The sequence below is a fragment of the Microtus ochrogaster genome, linkage group LG1 (assembly GCF_000317375.1).
Source record: "Microtus ochrogaster isolate Prairie Vole_2 linkage group LG1, MicOch1.0, whole genome shotgun sequence".
NCBI lineage: Eukaryota > Metazoa > Chordata > Mammalia > Rodentia > Cricetidae > Microtus > Microtus ochrogaster.
Genome location: NC_022027.1, coordinates 21,083,858 through 21,104,822, shown reverse-complemented (window position 1 = coordinate 21,104,822; position 20,965 = coordinate 21,083,858). Strand labels below are relative to the sequence as shown.

Here is a 20,965-nt window from a genome sequence, read left to right as displayed (position 1 = left end):
CAGTCCGCCCTCTAACTCTCTGATCCTCCTGCCTCAGCCTCCTGAGTGCCGAGATTATGGGAGTGCCCTCCCATGACTGTCTCTGAGTTTTGATTTGCTTTGCTTTTACCACATGATATACCAAGAAAACAAAGAGCTGCCGCTGGGATGAGGTCATGGAAAAAGCCTGCAGAACCCCCACTGGAAGGCTGCAGCTGGGAAAGGAGGGTGTGTGATGTGAGGTCAGGCTTGGTGTGACCGGACTCCCAAGACCTCCAGCAGCGGGCTGCCCTCCCAAAGGTCGCATCATTTTCGTACTTGAAACCCCCATACTCCAGAGCTCCAGCTCTTAAAGGGGGTGTGTGTCACAAGTTCTCTGTTGCTTTCTGAGGCCTGACACTTCTGCCTTATGAGGGATGCCCGACTCTCATGTCCTGTGCTATACTGCCCCTCACAGCTCCACACAGTGACTGCAGACAGAGAACAAGGAGCGGAGACAGGGCACCAAGCAGAAAGCGCTGAGAGCGAGCTGAACAGCACCGCAGCACCTCAAGCTTCTAACCAGGCTGCTCTGTAACTGGTCAGCACTGAATGCTGACACTGAATCTTCCTACACACAGGGCAAATGAAGGCTGCTGTGGGCACTGGCGCTGTGGGCTTCAGTCCTCTCATGGATAAAATGAAGCACTAAGTTAAGAATGGTTTTGTTTAACAAGGAAAAAAAATCTAAACTCTCAAGAACTTACCACAGTCTATAGCCTCAGAGTATTTACTGATGACAAGCATTTAAGTGCACAAAGAATCTTCGCACCTTGACCACAGTGTGCACAGTCTCATGTGGCTGGAGAAAAGGCCAGGTGGTTAAGAGCATTTGTTGCTCGTATGGGAGACCCAGTTTTGGTTCCCAGCAGCCATGTGGGTGAGCCAGTTAGAGTCACCTCTGATTCTTACAACTCAGTAACCTCTCAAGTGGGCAGGGTTGTGTTCATCCATTGTTTCCCGAGTGCTCTTGGGAAACTGCACACAAGGAGACGGCTGAGAAGCGGAGAACGAGTTTCTCTGTCAGAACTGAAAACTAGTGAGAGGGGAAGAGGCTCAGGGAAGACAAGGCGGTTGGTGACCTCAGGTGTCACATAAAGAGTCAAGAATTGGAAAGAGATAAGAATCTACCTCCGAAAGGCCTGAGTAACCTTCAATGGGTCCTGTTCCCACAAGCCTCTGCTGTCTCTGTCTGTTAGGAATTTGAACAGATGACTCTCAGCGTCTTTGCCTGCTGTCAGGATTCCTTGAAAGTGCAGTATTTGATACCCATCACTTACTGTGGGGAGAAGTGTGGGAAATCTTGCCACGTCAGCGAGGAGAGAACATACAGCGAACTCGGGCTCTGCAACAAGCATCTGGGTTCTGAGTGGCAGGCAGTGCGAAGGGAAAGCTAACAGCTTCACTCTGGGGTGGGGGCAGGGAGTATTCTAAAGCTGTGCCCTTGAGTACTGTGTGAGCTCACACGTGGCCCCTGAGCACCTAAAGTAAGGCCAGTATGAGGAGCTAGGTCACAAGAGGAAAGGGGAGAAATCTCGGTACTGAGATGGCCTGGAAGGATGCGGGGAACTCTCCCAGTGTTGTAGCATAGATTACCCATAGAAGGGAGAACATAAGCAGGAGGCTCTTGATGTTCAGAGAAAAGATCCATGTAAAATATGGCTGCCTGAACACACAGCACAAGAGGAAGCAATAGACCCCCACACAGGCACAACTGCAGGCCTCCAGCCCTACCCTGCCATTACTCCCCAAATACTAGACAAGGCAGAAATGCACTGAGCCAAATATCAAGGCTTTCTGCTTCCCTGTCACTGCATTTGTGGGAGAATTCTTCTCTCTGGATATGAATGAAGGCTTGTGATTAGGCTCACAACTTTCCTCCTCAATGCTGCCTTCTTTGTTCACAAGACTTGGAGATGGAGGGAAAATGAATGAAAGAGGCACAAGAGGCATTGAAAGGGTAAGCCCGAGACAAGGTCAGGGCGCACTGGGAAGGTCACAGGGTCAACAGAAGGAGCTTTGCTCCTGCTGGCCATGCTTGTTACGGAGACAAATGAGTCCTGCTGTGGTCACATCAGTGTGCATTTGCTCAGACACAATCTCTAAACCATATCAGTTTTGATGGCTGGGAATGAGAGAAGAGAAGGACAAAGACAATTGAGCATCAGGAAGTGAGGAACTCCCCTCCCCCGCAGGATAAGGGCATTCAGTGACCTGGTTGTGTGCTGAAAGAACATATGGGCTAAGTGTGTGTGGCTTCTGCACAGGGGACAGACACCAGGTAGGACTGAGACTGCGTTAGGGAAGAGTTGCAGAGACTACCTAGTGGTGCGCTGCTCCAGAGAAGAATGGCGAGCTCCAACCTTTCTTTGCAAACATCAATCTGAACAAGACTTTGTGACAAGAGGAAAGCTACCCCCCATCCCCACCTTCCAATCTAAGTCCCATGGAGGGTTTAAAAGAAAATGGCCTCCAAAGGAAGTGGCACTATTAGGAGGTGTGGCTTTGCTGGAGTAGGTGTGGCCTTGTTGGAGGAAGTGTGTCACTGTGGAGGCTTCCTATGCTCCAGATACCACCCAGTGTCACAGTTCACTTCCTGTTGCCTTCTGATCAAGATGCAGCCAGCATGAAGAAACTGCAGGTCACCACCTCAATTAAACGCTTTCCTTTCTAGGAGTTGCTGTAGTCATGGTGTCTTTCCATAGCAATAGAAACCCTAAGACAGAGGGGGTTCCAACCTAAGGCCCCATTGAAACCTCACAGGGCTGAGGAAGTCAAATGGTTCTATATACCCCACCACACACCTAAACTCAGGCCAATATACAACCCCAGAATGGGGACTGAGGGAAAACAGTAAAACTGTCTGAGACTAGACGTGGCTGTTCATCCCAGATAATAGAACCTACCAAATTGTCCTTCACCCAAAGCTCTCCAGCTAAAGTGCCCCTATAAGAAATGAACCACAGTCCTCAGCATTCTGTAGAAAATTCAGTTCTCTCAATTATAAAATTTGTCATTTGCCACTACCAATTACATCCAGAATTATGCAAGACCATAACGATAGTGTTACTGTTTTTGTAAACAATGTTTAAAATCTTTTAGGACTTAGGCTGAAAATATTTTCATTTGTATGAAAGCACTAAAACAAATTTACTTGGACAAGTCCGATTAGAAACAGCATAATGCATCTGCTGGCTTTGTCTCAAGATTTTCTCAAAAGCAAGAGCTTGCTGAATGTGTCGAGAGCTGTAACCTTGGAGCTGCCAGCCCACATACAAGGGGTATATACAGCATCACCATCCCCAGGGGACAAATGTTCCTTCCTTTAAATGTAAAGGACAAAAACCATCCGACTAGTCAGATCTTAAACCTCCCAGAGCTTTGGGGTTCCTGGGAGTCTAAAATGTATGCTTCATTAGTAAGTCATCAGGTAAGGCCACAAACTTCCAACTGGAGGCACGCTCATTTACTATGACACAGCCTCTCTCTGCACAAGGACTAGCTAAAGTGCTCAGACCAGACAAAACTCTTGGCAATTTCTTCCTAAAACTGGGAACAGGTCATCTGTGCAACTAGAGAGTGGATTTAATGCTAATTAGAACTGACTGGAACTTAGCTGCAGAGGGAGCTAATCAGAGCAGAGGGAGCCATGGGTCCGTTATTCATTCTGTCCACCATCCCTAAATGAGTAGCGAAAGCAGGACTTCTGTGTGTATAAATGCAGAGACACTAGATGCTTAAGACACATGGAGGAGAAGCACTACAGCTGCTGGCAGGAGTCAGAGAGTTTCATGCAAAGAAAACAGTGTGCAGCACCCCAGTCTGCTACAGGCTACAGTTCTGTTTTGCATTCTGATGCCCCTCTTACTTATTACTCTGAACTTTCGGGGGCCAAATTTAGATCAGAAGATGATGAGCCCTTTTTTGTAAGTGACTGGGACCATGAGGGTGCCTCTCCAAATAATTTGATCTCCAGAACCAGGAACTTTATGGTGATGCCCAGCAGCCTGTTTCCACAAGTCCCCAAAGCATTCTGGGTTGTGCTACGATTGAGGATAGCTGAAGGAAATGTGGCACCTAACAAATGCCCCAACCCGTGACCCTCTGTCTGGCTCCCAGGGGCAAAGGCAAACTGTGGAGCCCTGAGGGAAGCCCCTTGGATACTGGGTTTCCCATGAGCTCTTGAAGGCAGGACCAGGATGCAAAAGCTGAAGCGAAAGCAAAGACAGTCTGCAGGGAAGACTTAGGTGCCAAGACCCCTGCTCCCTCTATCCCACTGGGTATAAGAAAGGGATGTAACGTCCACTCTGCTACGTGTACTACTGTCCTGTAGCGCCTGTACTATGCGTACAGTGGGTCGGAGGTACAGGGGTATACCTGGGAAGGGAGTTCCATGCCAACTCACCCTTCAGGGCTGGGCTCAAAGCCAAGGCCTTGTAGATTTCAGGTAAACCTCTACCAGCATATTATACCCCTAGTCCTAATTCCCTTTGTTGGGGGCTGTGGTCCTCCAGACCCTGAATTTTTTGTAAACAACTTGTTAGGCTTGCAGCTGCTCTAAGCATGAGATCTTCAGGAGTTCCTGGTGGCAGGGGAGAGGTTTCTGGTGGCTTGCAGCTGAGAGTTAGGGCGTGGCCATTGGTCAGGGAAGGCACTATATAAGCTGCCTTGGAACACAATAAAGTGTGCATTCTTGGGGGATTCAAGGATGACCCATGTCACTGTCTGTCTCTGTGTTTGTGTGTTTCAATCTCCAGTAGTTCAGGTGGTGTGCTACAGGGATAGTACCGTAGTACGCGTAGTACAGGCGCTACAGGACAGTAGTACACGTAGCAGAGTGGACGTTACATCCCTTTCTTAACAGTCATCCACAAAACCCCTTTTCCCAACAATGCTCCAAACATTACGGTTCCTAACAGCCAAGAAGTGGAAACAACCCACATGTCTACTGACTGGGAAGTGTCACGCAGAACGTAACATGCCTGCAAGTTGGGGCACTGGTCTCCATCAAAAGGATGAGGCATGACAGATGTGACAACACCGAAGACCTAGGGAACATAAGAGAAATGGGAGGAGCCAGCAGAGGGCCACCTATTCTGTAGATGCATTCACAGGAAGTGTCCAGGATATGCCTATCTACAGAACAGGATTAGTGATCGGCTATCAGCAAGGGATGGGATATGAAGAGATGGTTAGAATTTTTTTCTAGTGACATAAGATTTTGAAAATTGCTTTGTGGTGATGGCTGCACAATGTTGTGAACAGATCTCTCTAACAACAGCAACATTGAACCGTAAGCTTTAAAGGAGTGATTTGTACAGTATACGAACTGTTTCCCCCCAAAAGCTACTTCTTAAGTAGAACTGAGCTGTTTCTTCCAAAGAAAAATAAATCCCTTCCCAGAACTCATTCTCCCCTCCCCTGCAGGGTCATCCCAGTACCCAGGGAGGCTGTAGGGCACACAGTTGAGGATGCCAGTTTGGGCAAGGACCAGGAGGCCAGCAGGCTGGTGCAGTACAGAAGTCAGGAGACATTCACTATGGGGGAACTCTAAGGACAGGCCGGGAGCCTCCTTGCACCCTGCTGGCCACACTCTTACCACAGCCTTCCTTTGGAGGCTGGTTCATGTTTGCACAAGTCCACAAATTTTATCCCCTTGAAAACATTTTAAACTTGCCACTGCCTTGTTTTAAATACTTCAACAGCCACTGGAACCTACAGATTAAATTTAATGGTAAATCATAAGCTAGATATGGAAAAACACATCTGTTGTTCCAGTACTCACAGGATTGGGAGTTCAAGGCTGGCCTTAGCCACACAGAGTTCAAATCAAAACCTTCTGTTTTGGACTTTATCCTGGGGGCACACCAGCAGCCTTGGAGCAGTTACTTTACCCTATGAAAGAACTCCCTGCTGCTAGGTAGCTGGGTGCTGCGGTCAAGTGACAGTCACCTGACAGGCCATTCAGCTCCTATGCTGCAGTACACGACCCTCAGCTCTACTCCATGAGTCTTGCAACCAAGCAGAAGTTGTCAGGATGACAATGTTTTCAATCACCCCATAAATAGTGGAAGGACTAGCTGCTTAAATTCTAGAGGCACAACAGGAAAAGCTGACAGTGCTGGCTTAGCAGTCCAGTGGTGACAGGACACGAGCAGCCAGCCAAAGTCAGCCTCCGTGGCTGCTGACTTCTGAAGAGACATGCCAATACACACACACACACACACACACACACACACACACACACACACACACACAAAATCAGATCAGTGGCCTGATCTCTAAACCTGGTCTTCACTCACCACAGAAAAGCAAAGTTCAAGGACAGTAAACAAAAACCACCTTGTCAGGGTAGCATTGCCTGCAACCCCAGTATCTGGGAGGCTAAGGCAGTGGCTCCCATATCTAAGTCCTAGAGAACAAAACCCATCTCAAAATAAAGTGATTTAAAAAAAAATCACATCTGTCAACTGGACACAATCAGCTTCTTCCTTGTTTCGCCCTTGTAACAAAAGCCTTTAGAAAGAGAGAAACTTGACGTCACAACTCCATGTTCAAGTAAGTTGAAAGCGAACAGGAAATATAACTATCTCAACAACTCACAAACAAAACATGCTGGGGAAGGAAGCAAGTTCTTTTGGCGGGATAGGAGCCTAGAGCCATCAAGACAAGGGAGAAATACTGCCACCAAGTGGTGACAGCGACTCCAGTCACCCCTGAGGTTGCCTGGTCTCAATGCAGCAGCAATCAGAATCATCAGAAGCTTCCAAAACAAATCCCAGCATGATTTGGGAATTTAAATTCTTCCAGTACTAGCTTGGGTACCTATAATCTTCCAGGAAGACTAGGGATCTGGCTCAGTTGGTAGAGTCCATGCCTTGCATGCATGCAGCCCTTAGTCCAACCCCCAGCACTACATTAAAATAAAACAAGAACAAAAATGACAAGGTTCCACCCACAACCACCACCACCAGCACCAGAAAACAGGCGTGTGGCACCCCAGTGGACTCCTCGCACTCAGAAGTGGTGGGAGGATCTAGAGCGCTACGCAGTTTAAGGACAGTCTACGCTCCTGGGGACCCAGTTTCAACAACCAATGCGGTACTCAATGAAAGGCAAGAATGCCTAACCAAGAGGTAGTGATCATATAGATGCGAATATGGTGCTCACGTTAATCCTCTCCTGTCACTCATTAAAATCTCCCCAAGGTACACAAATTCCTGAAAACAAATCCGTCACAAAACGTGTCCTACCTTTTCTACAGGAACACAGAAGTCACACTAAAGATCACTTACATGCTTTAGTTGGCTCCAACTGCTTACATCTCAGTTCATGTGTTATCTAACCTAGAGTTCTTTGCGCTGGAAGTAGGGCAGGCTGACCCAGCTGTACTCACAAGACAAAAAAACCCTTTCAACTTTGGCTTCCCTGGACTATATACTCACACAATGGGTTTCCAGTCAATAAATCATTCTTATTTGTGCCAGAATGAGTTTCCTTCCCTTTTTCAAGACATGTCAAAGTCTGAAGGCATCCATTGTTAAAGAAATGCACACTGCGCTATGAAATGCTCAGATGAAAAGAACTAGACCAAGACGAAAGCTGTTCCCTGGCACAGACAGAAAAAAAGATTCTCTGCCGTTCCAAGTGGAGCACTGCCTAAAAATTATTCCTTAATGGCAAAGAGTTCTCTTTTGTACGGTATGCTGAAGAAAGAAACTGGAGCACATGAGCCGCCACAGACCTAGGGAAAAGCCAATTTCCAGCATCCTGTGCAGGCCTGACAAGTAGGTGAGATCCCTTGGCAAAGAAAAAAAAGCTCTGGAGACACTGGGTCCTTGAGCAATCCATGGGGTGGGCCAGGCTACCTGTGCAGGGGCGAGGGCAGCCGGCTGTTTTCCCAAGCCCAGCAGCAGCACTCTACACAAACACACAAACACACACACACACACACACACACACACACACACACACACACACACACACACGACTTCTAGTAAAAGGCTCAGGAGGGCAGCACTTGTCCAGCAGGCACGAGGCCCTGTGTTCAATTCCTGACATTACAAAGAAAACAAGAAAGTCACTATTGGAGGCTCTGGGACCTTGGGAACTCCTGAGTCCCAAGCAGAAGCCCAGATCAGTCTCACAGAGAGACTAGCTAGGTCTGGAAGACCCGGATCATACACATTGTGGCAGCTTACTCTAAGCCCTTACTGCTTAAAATATGCTGTTCACATCAGCATCAGGGCGACAACCTTTCAGAAATGGAGGCACTTGGGATGTAGCTGGAACCACTCATCACAATCCGTCTTTCAACAGGACCGTCCAAGGACCCCAATCTCATTAAAGCTGGTCAGATACTGTTCTGATTCACGACTGGACAAAGCCACTTAACGGACAGGTGTGTGTATAATTTTGCCCAGGGACAAGATCATCACCATCCTCTTGTCTATGGTAGGGCCAACAGTGAGGCTCTGCAAACAAGAGGCTAATTCGAAGGTCGGGCATCTCTCCTCTAATCAGATGAGCCAGTGTGTGCCTGCCTTCAGCCATGCCTTGGGATGCATTCCTGAACACACCCAAGTTACCAGAGCATTGCCCTGATTTACTGGCACTCTCGTGATACCACCCTGGCTGGAGTGAATACTTTACCAAGTATGGTCCTTTCAAACGCTCAGCGCTGCAAATCCTCCACCCAAAGAACCCATGGCACAAGAGGAGAGAGCATGCTCTCCTGGGTTTCGGGGGGGGGGGGGGCACCACGATATGGGAGCATCATGGTGCCCTGGACTCTATATTTAAGCCACCAAGCAGCTTATAGCATCTCATTTAATGACCTATGGTTGTTTCGTTGTGGAAACCCCTGTTTCGCCAGTTGGGTAAAACCTGATGGTTTCCTATTTGTCTTGCGGCTCTGCTTCCATGTGGTGAGGGCTGTGCATTTGACCTAGCATCTTAGACGTAGGGACCAGCCCCTTTGTAGGCACAAAGGTAGAGCTAGCCCTCTTGGACTTTGTTAAGTTAAACTTGTCAGTCCCACAAAACTCCAAGTAGTCGCTGCTGAGCTCGGGTGGGGCAGAGGGCACACGGGGGTATAGCTCAATGGTAGAATACCTGCCTGGCTTGTGCAAGGGCCTGGGTTCTATCCAGCATGGGTGGATGATAGACATATTTGAAGATATTTCCCTAATCTTATTAGACAGTGAGACTGTAAGTACAGTTCAACTTCCTTTCTTCAGCTAGGTCTCTAATATAAAATTCAGTACGTGAGACTTAGTTCACAGGGCTTGGACACAGGGACTGGCATGCTGGGCTAGTACAGTTAGAGATGGTGTTTGTCCAGGCTAACCTCTTCATTACTACCTCTCTGTTCACTTCGTATTTTCCCTTCTACTTATGGATTTTGTCCACAGTCACTAATACCCTTTTCTTCAGGTTTTGGCTCAGACATAAAAATGGGAATTTCTACTTTACAGACCACACCACTGCTCTCACAAGTAGGACCATTATTGAGAGCAAGCACCATGCTTTTAAATGACTACCGGTTTGTGCTGGGAGCCTCTTCCTAAGCAGTGAAAGGTGTGAGTACAGACATCCCTAGCTTGCTGTTCTACTTAAGGCAGTAGTAAGGTACCCTCTGGTCAGCTCAGGATTAGATGGCTGGAATCTAAATGCAGACAGGACAGTCATGCAAGCAGCTGAGTCTGTACAAGGAACCACCAGGCTTGTTTGCTACCAGTATTTCAATGATTTTCTTTCTCATACAAAGTTTAGACAGCTGCCAGGAGTGGTAGCACCTACCTTGAATCCCAGCTCTTGGGAAGCAGAAGCAGGTGGATCTCTGAGTTCAAGGCTAGCCTGGTCTACAAAGAGTCACAGGCCAGTCAGTGTCACACTAAGACCCTGTCTCAACACCTCCCCACCCACAGAAACATGCATAGGTGTGGCAAAAGTCAGAATCCTAGGTTACTGGGGAGGATTTCAGACAGCTCAAAGTTCTCTGTGGGGAGGACTGGAGTCTGAATAAGGCCTCCAGGACCTACCTCATACCTACGTGGATGTTAAGGTGCTACTGATCCTACATGACTTCTGTGTCCTTCCCTAATTTAATCTGAGACTACCTCTGACACTCCAGCCAGGGCATCTGAGGCCCTCTGTGATCCTGAGGAACTCCTCAGGGATGGCCTTACCTTCATATCTGCTCGGGGAATCACACGTCTTCTGTGGAGTGGCCACTCGAAGGAATATCTGCTGTCTCCATGAATGGCGTCGGGTCTTCACAGGGGTCTCATCTGTGTCACCCAGGTGGTTTGTTTTGGATTCAATGTCCCTAAAATGGCAACATGACTGACTCATGAGTGGTCGGGAGGCTCAGTGCTTATTATCAGCTAACTTTATCTTTCCATAAGTAGATAACTTGAGAACCACAGAAGCTAAATCAAAGTCAGAGTGGGTCAGTATTCTTAAAGGACACTTTGCAGAAAGAACAAGATCGCACCCCTGTACCACTGCTCTCGTAAGAGACATTCTAAGGAGTAAGTGCCACAAATAGTAGCTTCCAATTTGTGCCTTTTTGGGTGCTACTTCAAAAGAGAAAAAAAATCCCAGCTGGGCATTATCACCAGTACCCCAATCCATCTTAGTTAACAGGTAGGTTTATTTTGCTTAGCACCAGCCAAAATCTCCATGATTGTCACAAATCACACCCCTCCACATACAAGCACACATGCACCCCCCCATGCGTGCATGCACAAACACACAAGCTCACTCTCCCGTGTGTGTACACCAAAACAGAAAATCAGATGTAGTCTAATTAGAATCATCAAAGAATTGAGGATAAAAATCACTGCCTACTTTAAACCTTTAGCTTTAAAACTATAAACAAAGTATAACTGTTGATATATAAACATCATCTCACTAATTTTCTTTCCATTTACAAAACAATCTGGGCAGGCTCTTGCAATTTACACTCAGTCTGCACCCCAGTGAAGCCATCACCACCCCTGGCAGATGGGCTGGCTGGCTTCTGGAGGACAGGCACAGGCTACTGCCCTCCAACAGCCCTGCAGAAGGTGGAAGGACTCCTTATTCTTCGGAGGACAACAACGTCAACAAACCAATCCTATGCAAAGCTGGAGAGCAAGCTGCCTTCTTGCTTTAAAAATAAGGCTTGTGAGGGGAAACAGCGTAGGAAAGATGACACACCAGACTTAACTCTCATGCTCCAAATGGCCAAAGGTCAGTGAACTACCCGCATTTATCACACAGAAACTCAGCACTCAGAACGCCAGAGCTGATGGTTTAAATCGAGCCCTACCTGTTTGTGTTCATAAAGTCACAGGTGTGATTTTCATCTACAGGAGCCAGAAATTTTAGAAAATTTGGCACAGAGGAGGAGGAGTGGAGTTTTTTCCGCAGAGCATTACGGTAGGAGACGCTAAGAGTTTGGTTAAAAAAAGAGTTTAGGATGAAGAAATATAAACACACAAAGTAAAAACTCTAAGCCTAAAAAGGAAACCTTTTCACTGTAATGCTAAGTAAACCAGGTAAGACAATTAAAATACTCTGTGAATGAAAGTGACTTTCATTTTCATGAATTAGGAAAAAAAAGTAAGCCTATCCTCCAAATGGCAAGACGTGGTACAAATTCCAGTTGCAAACAAACACAGCTGTTAGCCTGTGCACATGCATGTGTGCATTCCCATAAGGCGAAGTGAGGTGCGAGTTAAGGGTGAAGACAGTTCACCATTGACACTTTTCGCAGTAGCTTAAAAAAAAGCCAAGAATAGAATTATGTATTCAAATGACAGATGAAAATAGTAAGTCAAATAAAACCAAAAAGCCCTGCCCCCCAAAAGCGGTGACTAGGGCTTCCAGAAAGGACAGCCCCCATGCGGCCAGCTGGGCTGAGTCAGTGTGAACTCCAGGGCAGACAGACAACACTGGCCATGCGAGTGTGCTCACCTTTTGGGCACAGCATTCCCACTTTGTTCTCCACTGGAATTGTGTTTTAGGTACTTAAAAAAGTTTGGTGAGGAGGCAGAGGGGTTAAGACGAGGCGGAGGAGGAGCTGAAGGCTGCCCTGAGCAGCACTTCGCCTCACCCCCAGGAAGATGGTCCACACTAAACAGCAATCACAGAAAGTAGGATTAGAGAGGACAGGGGCAAACTGCAAAGGGGAGGACAACAGAAGGGGAGAAAATGCGGCCTTGCTGAGATCTACAGGAACCGGCGGTAGGGCCTCCCTTCACTCCTCCCCGCTCTCACAGACCAACACTGTCTAGTCTTCCGATAACACTTTCTACCCTGTTCCATTGCTGGGAACCGACAGAAAAGAATTCTAGAAGTAAAGCAAAAGAAAATAACCCAAATTTTAGAACCCACATTTCCCTTTAGGACATCTTGTCCTGAATTTCAAAGTCCTGTCTCCTATCGACTGAGGAGGAAAGTTCACAAGAGGAAAAGCAAAGTCGCTATGCAAAAGGCAGGCATTTCCCCATCCCTTTCACGGCTGGGCCATGACTGGCCACGACAAAGTTCTGGGGAGAAAGGAGCAGTGGCGGCACTGCCCCTCCCAGCTGAGGACTGGCAGAGAATGGGGGCTTTGCAGGTGGGAAAGATGCTGCTCCCGGTGTGCTGGAAACCAGGGCACCTGCTGGGCTACAGCTGAGCCACACATGTCTCAGAACCCGCAGACTTGTCAAACATCTCCTGGGGGATGTCTTCCTCCTGCTCTCAGTCACCCAGCCGAACACCAAAGAACCCATGATTCCCAGTGAGCGGCTCAGGAGAGCGAAGCTGACAGCTCTGTATGTGATATGTCACATTTCCCTCAACCAATAACAAACACCAACCATGGCACTGACTTGAATACCTGGCATAAGTCACATGGGCACATATGTCCCCAAATTCTACTGTCACCAGCCAAAGAGAGGCAGTCAGCATACACGGGTATAGCCCCAATTTTAAACTTATCTTAAAGGATACTTTGGGGCCTTGTTACAGACTCTGGTGCTTGGGGTTAGTCACTAACAGACCCAGCAAAGTACGGGGAAAGCGTCTGCCACCACACTAACTGTGTTTCTCTATGGCTGGAAAAGTTCAACTGTTTATTTGAGCCCAATCCTTAAAAGCAGGGCTGGCTAGTTTTATGTCAACTTGACACAAGCTGGAGACATAAGAAAGCAAGAAGCCTAAACTGAGAAAACGCCTTCATAAGACTGGGCTGTAGGCAAGCATACAGGGCATTTTAGTTAGTGACTGATGGGGGAGGGCCCAGTCTATTGTGGGTGGTGTCATCACGGGCAGAGGGTTCTGGGTTCTATAAGAAAGCAGGCTGAGCCATGAGGAACAAGCCAGTAAGCCACACTCCTCCATGGCTTCTGCATTAGCTCCTGTCTCAAGGTTCCTACTGTGTAAATTCCTGCTCAACTTTCCTTCAGTGATGGACTATGATGTGGAAATATAAGCCAAATAAACCGTTTCCACCCCAACTTGCCTTTGGTCCTGGTGTTTTGTCACTGCAATAACAACCCTAAGGCAAGGAGTGCATCCTGAATGCCCACAGACTTCAAAAGGCATCAACTCTGATTCTGTTGTACAGTCATTCGACAGAGCACACCTAGGTCACACTAGATCACAACAGCCAGGGCCAGCGTCCAGGCTTCTGGGCATCATCATGGGCACCCACAGCCCATCCCTCCCACTCTGCCTGTGGACACTGTGTTCCCATCCCACCACAGCCCAGATCTAGGTATCCAAAAGGGGAAATTCCTCCTCTCACACCCGTGTGCCGCCTTTCCCAAGGCAGCAGACAAGTTCCAAAGTCAGCATCTCAGCGTTAAGGACTAATGATACATGTAAGGACCATTTCTGCTCATGTTTATCTGCTTGCTAGCAATGCTTGCCTACCCTCTACACTTCCTGAGGAGCTGGGAAGGACACGATACTACTTCAAGTTTGTTTTTGTCTTGTTGAGACTGTGTAGCCCTGGCTGTCCTGGAATTCGCTCTGTAGACCAGACTGACATCAAATTCCTAAGAGATACACCTGCCTCTGCCTCCCAAGTGCTGACATTAACGGCATGTGCCACCACTGCCCAGCAACACTACTTCCAATTTTATCTTTTGATGTCAATGGTCAAACCTGACCTGGTTGCTCTTCAGCACAGAAAGCTCAGGATACACAATACACGGGACGCTTTAAGCAAATCTTACTTGCGTTCATGAGGCGTCTCTGTGCTCACGGAGTGATACCTCATGAGCTTTCTCTGAGAGACCCCTGGAGAGTTCTGAGCAGGTTCTGGAGGCGCCGGGCTCTCTACAGGGAAATGACTCAGGGTGTTGGCTCTCCTTCTGAATGACTGCTGAGGTGACAGCAGAGCAGACTCTTCTGCAATGTGGCCTTCTGAGTCACTGGATAGGTCATCTGAGGAGCCAAGGAGCTTGAAGGAGCTCTCAGAGACGGGCAAGGCCTCCTTGTCACCCATGGACAGTTCCTGTCAACAGACAACAGATGAGATATACCACAGGGAAATTGAAAGTGATCCTCTGGTGAGGAGCTGGAGTTCAGACCCCCTCATTCTTGCACCAGAGCATGCTGACAATGACGGGGCGGGGTGGTAAAGGGAGTGGGGACTGTCTCCTGAACACCAATCCTCTCCAGTTTACCTCTTGGTAGTCACAGGGTTAAACAAACCAGGTTCAGGCACGTGTAAATGCCTCTAGAACAAGACAGGAAAGCAAGGAGACACACCAGGTGGGTCAGCACTGAGGACTGTGAGCCAACTTGTTATACCTGTGCTCGGTGGCAGACCACAGGGGCAAGGTTTGGCTGCTTGCTTAACCATAATGACCGTGTGTACTCACAGTCAAGGGTCAGCAACAGGACAGGCTCAGGGATTTATGACTCAATTCCCTGAGTTCATAACCCTCCCTCCCACCTTTGAAGCTCTCTCAAATTTATTTATTTTCATTATTGCAAAAATCTACTTTGGATAAGAAACTCATTTGTTGTTATAAATTAGATCTCATTTGACTAAAGTTACGATCTTGATTCTTTGTTTATGGGAATAGTTATTTGCCTTTTTATTTAAAACTTTTATGTTATGATAAAAAAAATCACATGAGCCCTCCACTTGTGCAGAGAGGCCTGGAAACATTAAACGTTTTACAACTGGAGGGATGTGGGGTTTTTTGTTCTTTCTACGGAGCTGTGTAGGTAAGAGGATGGGCAGGCTGCTGGCTGGATCTTGGGGTACCACTCAAGAATATGCTTACTTTGCTGGTGTTACTCAGAGTACTAGAAGTGGAGCTGTCCAGATCCACGCTGGCAGAGTGGTCCTGCAGGCCTCTGGCTTTATTACCCTACAGAAAGAAAAGACACTTGAGATACAGCCTCAAAGCATCAGCCGGGGCAGCCTGGCCTCGTTAAGTAAGCTCAGAAAACTCAACTCCCTCACAAACACCACAGAGCTTACTCATGTGTTAAGACCATCATGCTTCTGCTATCGTTTAAAGGATCATACCAACCTCAATGATCTATAAAGGCCCGAGAATAAGTCATTTGCTGTGGATCACCAACAGGAAGAAGGAATAATTCCTCTGATGTTCCCCAAAGTACTCCATAGAAAGCTCTTTCTTGAGTCACAGATGGTCATAACCGGCCACCTGCATGTCACTCAATCAACCTGCATCCCTGTGGGAACTCCCAGAGGCAAGCCCTTCCAGCCTTGGTTTTGTAACTGCGCTGTTTTGAATTATCTTAAGGAGCATTGTGAAATTCTCAGTTATACCATTGGACAAAGTCATCTTTGACTGATTAATATTTCAGAGGGAATATTGCCCTACCATTTTGAAGAACTCTAATGAAATAGTGCAAGCTCTAAAAATGTCCAGTTTTGATTTGTTAGACGTAACATAAGGATGTTCACACACATGGGATAGGAGAATGCTTTCCTAAGGAACTCCCAGGTGATGCTCACTGCGTCTGGACCTTCCTAAGGAACTCCCAGGCGATGTTTGGTATACTTGGACCTTCCTAAGGAACTCCCAGGCGATGCTCAGTCCATCTGGACCTTCCTTAAAAAACCTCCCGGGTGATGCTCAGTTCATTTGGACTTTCCTAAGGAACTCCCAGGCAATGCTCAGTGTATCTGAACCTTTCGAAGAACTCCCATGTGATGTTCAGTGTACTTGGATCTTCCTAAGGAACTCCCAGGAGATGCTCAGTGTATCTGGACCTTCCTAAGTACTTCCAGGAGATGTTCAGTGTACTTGGATCTTCCTAAGGAACTCCCAGGAGATGTTCAGTGCATCCTAGAGAGCTCTTGTGGGCAACTTTTTCTACAAAGGTCTTGATAACAAGTATTTCATAAGCATCTCACCAGTTCTAAGTCACGTGGCCTTTCTGACAAGTATTCAATTCTCTACAAAAGTAACCTTAGATAACAGGTAAATGAATGAAAGGCACTGTGTAAATAAAGTTAACTTTATTTATAAAAACAAGGGACTGGTAGGATTTGGCCCATGGGTCAATTTATTTCATGAATCTGCTTACAGGGAATTCCAAGCACTTAACAAAAGGAGCTGATGGGACAGTTTCCAAAGCTGTCCCCAGGGACACCAGGGAAGATGTGATCTACATCTTGGCATACATAACCTATGTTCTTTATAGCGACGGTCTGTAAAAATAACAACGCTCTTGGGAGCAGAGAATCCCATGGGATAGACCACAAAAGAGTGTAACTTCCCAGCACTTGGGAGCTTGAGACACAAGATTGGGAGTGTGAAGTCAGGCTATGCTACGCAGTGTGACACCATCTCAATAAACACACAGATAAAGAAAATGTAGATAGTTATTGCTCTAAGTCTGATGAGACAACAAAATTGGGCCGAATCCTAGGCTCTGTTTAAGAATTATTTAACTGAAGTAAGAAGAAAGGATGTCACCTACCCGGGACAGAATGCTCTCCAAGGACTCTGTTAGGGACCGCTTTGCTCTGTTCTTCAGCATATCTAGCCTAAACCGGGTAGCACTGGGTGGCAGTTCACTCCCAATATTCTCGGCTGCCACCTGTGGTGTCTAGAAAGAGAAACAAAGAAAAGTCAATTAAAGCTCCAACCCTTCTGTGTACACACAAACCACCTCCGGGTCCCTTTGCTTTGAGAGCCTGAGGTCCCGTGTGCACCTTAGTGACATGCCTGCAAGTCCAGTACACAGTTTGCTCTCTGAAGTGAATGAGAAAATAAATGTGCTCTGAACCTCATCAGCTGGCTCGCTCAGGCTAGGCAACCGGATCAGAAACCTGCTATTTCCTAACTGTAGCCTTGTGCAAATTTCCCATTTTCTCGGAGCCTGGCACACTGGGAGCAACAATCACCTACGCATGTCTCTGACCGTAAGGCTGATGCACTGCCAACGCTGGTCCTGACTGCGAGGCTCGGGCTCTTTCACATCTACTCTTGTGTTTGGAAAATGGGAAAAAAAAAAAACAAATATATTTCTCCAAGAGACTGTGCTATGCCCAAATCACCCTGAATCCATAAAATTAATTTGTACTTAGGTCAAAACTTCTATCTACTGTAAGTGCTTCATTCTGTTTTTTCTAACAGTTATAAGCCATTTCAAAATTATCAATTTCCTGTCAGACTGACTCAAAGAAAAAAGAGGCAAAAAACATTTTGTGGCACAAGGTGTTACATGGGTGGTGTGTGTGTGTGTGTGTGAAATAAATCAGCTACAGTGAATTAGAGACCTCACTGGAAAGCCTGACTAGGTGGAGTCATGCCACTGGTAAAGAGACAGGTGGGCTCAGGACCCTGACATGTCTACAGGGACAGGCTAGGAAAGGCAGGCTGGCAGAAAACTGAGGCCACTGCCCCAGGCCTTAGCTGGCCAATGAGAAAGCACGTTCAGAGACCACGAGAGCTCTAACAGCTCAGGAAAAGGTGACTGCCAAAGCCAACTGGCAAGAAGACACCAACTGAAGGGAGTTGCTAAGCCTGTGCCCAATTAAAATGGCACCGAGTTCAGGTTACCAGACAGCAATGGAGCCCGTGGGGAACAGCACATGCAGAGCATGCTACGGGAACGGGAACTCTGCACTCACGTGCCTTCTGCGTGGGAATTTGTGTCTGGGACAGGCTTAAACATACAAGAAAATGTACTTCTACAAAACTAAGGCACCTGATGGCCTTTCACTGATTTTTCCCCCAATAGATTTTTCTGGACCAGTGACTTCTGTTGTTAGGAGGCCTCTAATTAGTTCCTGGCCACTTAGCCCCGAAATAATCACACACAGAAACTGTATTAATTAAATCACTACTTGGCCCATTAGCTCTAACTTCTTATTGGCTAACTCTTACATCTTAAATTAACCCATTTCTAGTAATCTGTGTATCGCCATGTGTCTGTGGTTTATTGGCTAAAGTTCTGTCTGGCTCTGGCAGGGCTACATGGCTTCTCCCTCACTCCGCCCTTCTTTCCACCTTGCTATAGGTCTAAAGCTGTTTCTTTATTAATTAATCAATCATATTCACAGCATACAGAGGGGAACCCCACATCAAACTTCAGCAAATATAAAATTCTCAGGGATCAAAACTACTAATAATGAGCTAACCAGATGTGTGCTGGATCCCATACTTCTCAAATGTCTTGAAGGCAGAGTCTGTGGATGGGAAGTCCCAGTTTCAGCACGGTACCCCACAAGAACTAAACAGGTGTGAGAGCGGGAACAGACATGGGAGAGACTGCACTCCCACCATCCAAAGGGAATAATGGAAGTTCTGACTGAATGCCTGGAGCTAGGCCTCCCAACCCTCATCCAGCAGGCCAAGGAAGCCTGCTCACATTGACATAGCATTTGCACAACGAAAACCTTGCAGACCCTAAGTGTACTCCCAAGGGGGGCTGGACAGTTAACTGCGACCTTTCAAAGAGCAAAGGTGACTAAGACCAGCTTCCCAAATCATGCGACCTGTGACTACAACCTGCCATGGTGCAGACAGAAACATTTGTCATCTTTAACACAACTAACACTCCCTCATTTTCTCTATGTATGCAACAATAAAGATAAAGCTTAGGTTGGAAAAAAAGGTTCTGCCTACCCCCAAATCCCGATCCCGTGTACAGAGTCGCCCTACAAAAGCACAGGAGATCACCACGTGCCTACCTGCTTTGGCTCTCCAGTGTGCTTGTGCTCTTTTTGCTTCTCTTCATATAGACATCTCAGAAAAGAAATAATTAATTCATTCTCTCGCTGCTCGTTCCTTGGCCTCAATTTCTTTAGGAAAAAAAATACAGAAGTATAAACATTCTATTTATTTTTAATCATCAACAAAACTGCTAACATCCCCTTCAAAAGGCTAACAGCCTGGAGCTAGTAACTCCGTGCTTTTCTCGATGTTCTCACTAGGGGGCATCAGTGACATTAAGAGTGGAGGTCATTTTTTAAAAAGGACAACAGAGCCCCTGGGCCAGATTGAGGAGCTTATCTTTGATGTTCTTTTACCCAAGATAATTTTTTAATATCAGATAGTGGCGGTCAAAACAGTTAATAAGTAAACAGCTTTTATAAACAGATAAAGCAAAATCTAAAATGTAGTTATAATGACTACACATATAACGACTATTTATAAGTTCTTAAGGTTAGAGACCTAGAAAGGAACACAGCAATTGGATCCGGGTCACACTGTCACATGGTGAATGTGTTCATTATGAGGCACTCTGTGGCATCCCCGTGAAGCGGGTACTTCTGTGAAAAGCTGCATGCCAAGTTCTCCAGCTGTCCTCCTTTCCCTGCCCTCTCCTCTCTGTCTCTCTCCATCCCTCCCCCCTTTAGTCTTCTTTCTTTACACCCTTCCTAGGACTTTTACTTTGTTAGCACTGGCACGGCACACCACTCCACAAACTAGCACATACAAAATGTAGTTACTTGCAAAAACCAATTAATTCCTCAAGCTTTCCCTAATAGATCATGGTCTCTCCAGCTCCCAGATCTCTGCATATAAAATACCAGCCACAGTAGTTTTAAAGTCATCTAATTCAATACATTACTTCCTGTGACCATAAAAAAACCAACTACCCAAAGTACCCCAGAGAAACAGTATCTGACCCATAGCTTTGCTCCACTGCCCAGTCCTCCTCTTTATCTCCAGACTTCTAACCTGCCCTTTAAGAGTCAAGAGGGTGACAAACAGATCAACTACACAGCAGTAGAGTCTCTGGGTTAATGCCATTATTGGCAAACAGCTCCAGCTAACGAAGGAACAGTGGTATTATCCTTAGAGTCACAAGCATTAATGACAAAGGAAACCTTGATCCAGACTTCCGATAGGCGCTTCCTTAGAGAAAGGTCAGTTTAAATGGCAAGTTTTAAAGGTTAACAAGATGGAACTTGTCAACCAGAACCACACAGTGGAAGTTGCGAGTGGTCATGCGCACCCATACCAGAGACCGACAGCTAAAGACAGAGGGGGATGAACTGTTCAAATTGGCTGAAAATGAAATCGCAAGCAGGCATGGCAGAATAACTGCAGTTGCTGCCCACTGACCACAGGAGCCATGAGACCCCACTGGAACTCATCAAGCATCCCGAGGCAATCCCTGCAGTGCAGCAGAAATGCATCATCTGCGATGTCACACCAAGTTCAGAAATGAATACTTCCTCAAAATAACTGAAATACGGAGAGGCTACCCTTCTGCACTCACCGAGATTAGGGGTGTGTCATCACCCTAAAATCTCTCATGTGGCTTCATCGTTCTCTACCGTGGTTAGACCACTACTTCTTTCAAGTTTTTGTTTTTTTTGGATTTTCGAGACAGGGTTTCTCCACAGCTTTTTGGTTCCTGTCCTGGTGAAGATGGCCAGAGCAATGTGGGGCACTCAAAAGTGCCTAAGAAGAGAGGGAGACCCTGTTTTGTGACTGCCACAGATGCCCCTAGGTAT

At 46.8% G+C, this 20,965-nt stretch overlaps 1 protein-coding gene across 4 annotated transcripts in view; it reads right to left on the bottom strand.

The window, feature by feature from the left end:
- Nucleotides 1-20,965, bottom strand: part of Tbc1d1 (TBC1 domain family member 1) — a 185,914-nt gene that overhangs the window by 51,779 nt on the left and 113,170 nt on the right. For 2 of the 4 annotated variants that reach the window (XM_005359249.3, XM_026785240.1), the window contains 7 exons: nucleotides 19,190-19,300; nucleotides 16,972-17,100; nucleotides 15,297-15,383; nucleotides 14,235-14,515; nucleotides 11,983-12,141; nucleotides 11,336-11,455; nucleotides 10,209-10,348 (listed from right to left, as the gene is read on the bottom strand). In XM_005359249.3, the coding sequence (XP_005359306.1) occupies nucleotides 10,209-10,348; nucleotides 11,336-11,455; nucleotides 11,983-12,141; nucleotides 14,235-14,515; nucleotides 15,297-15,383; nucleotides 16,972-17,100; nucleotides 19,190-19,300 (1,027 nt within the window). The remainder of the gene's footprint in view (nucleotides 1-10,208; nucleotides 10,349-11,335; nucleotides 11,456-11,982; nucleotides 12,142-14,234; nucleotides 14,516-15,296; nucleotides 15,384-16,971; nucleotides 17,101-19,189; nucleotides 19,301-20,965) is intronic. The other 2 variants (XM_026785238.1, XM_026785239.1) reach the window with 2 other exon arrangements.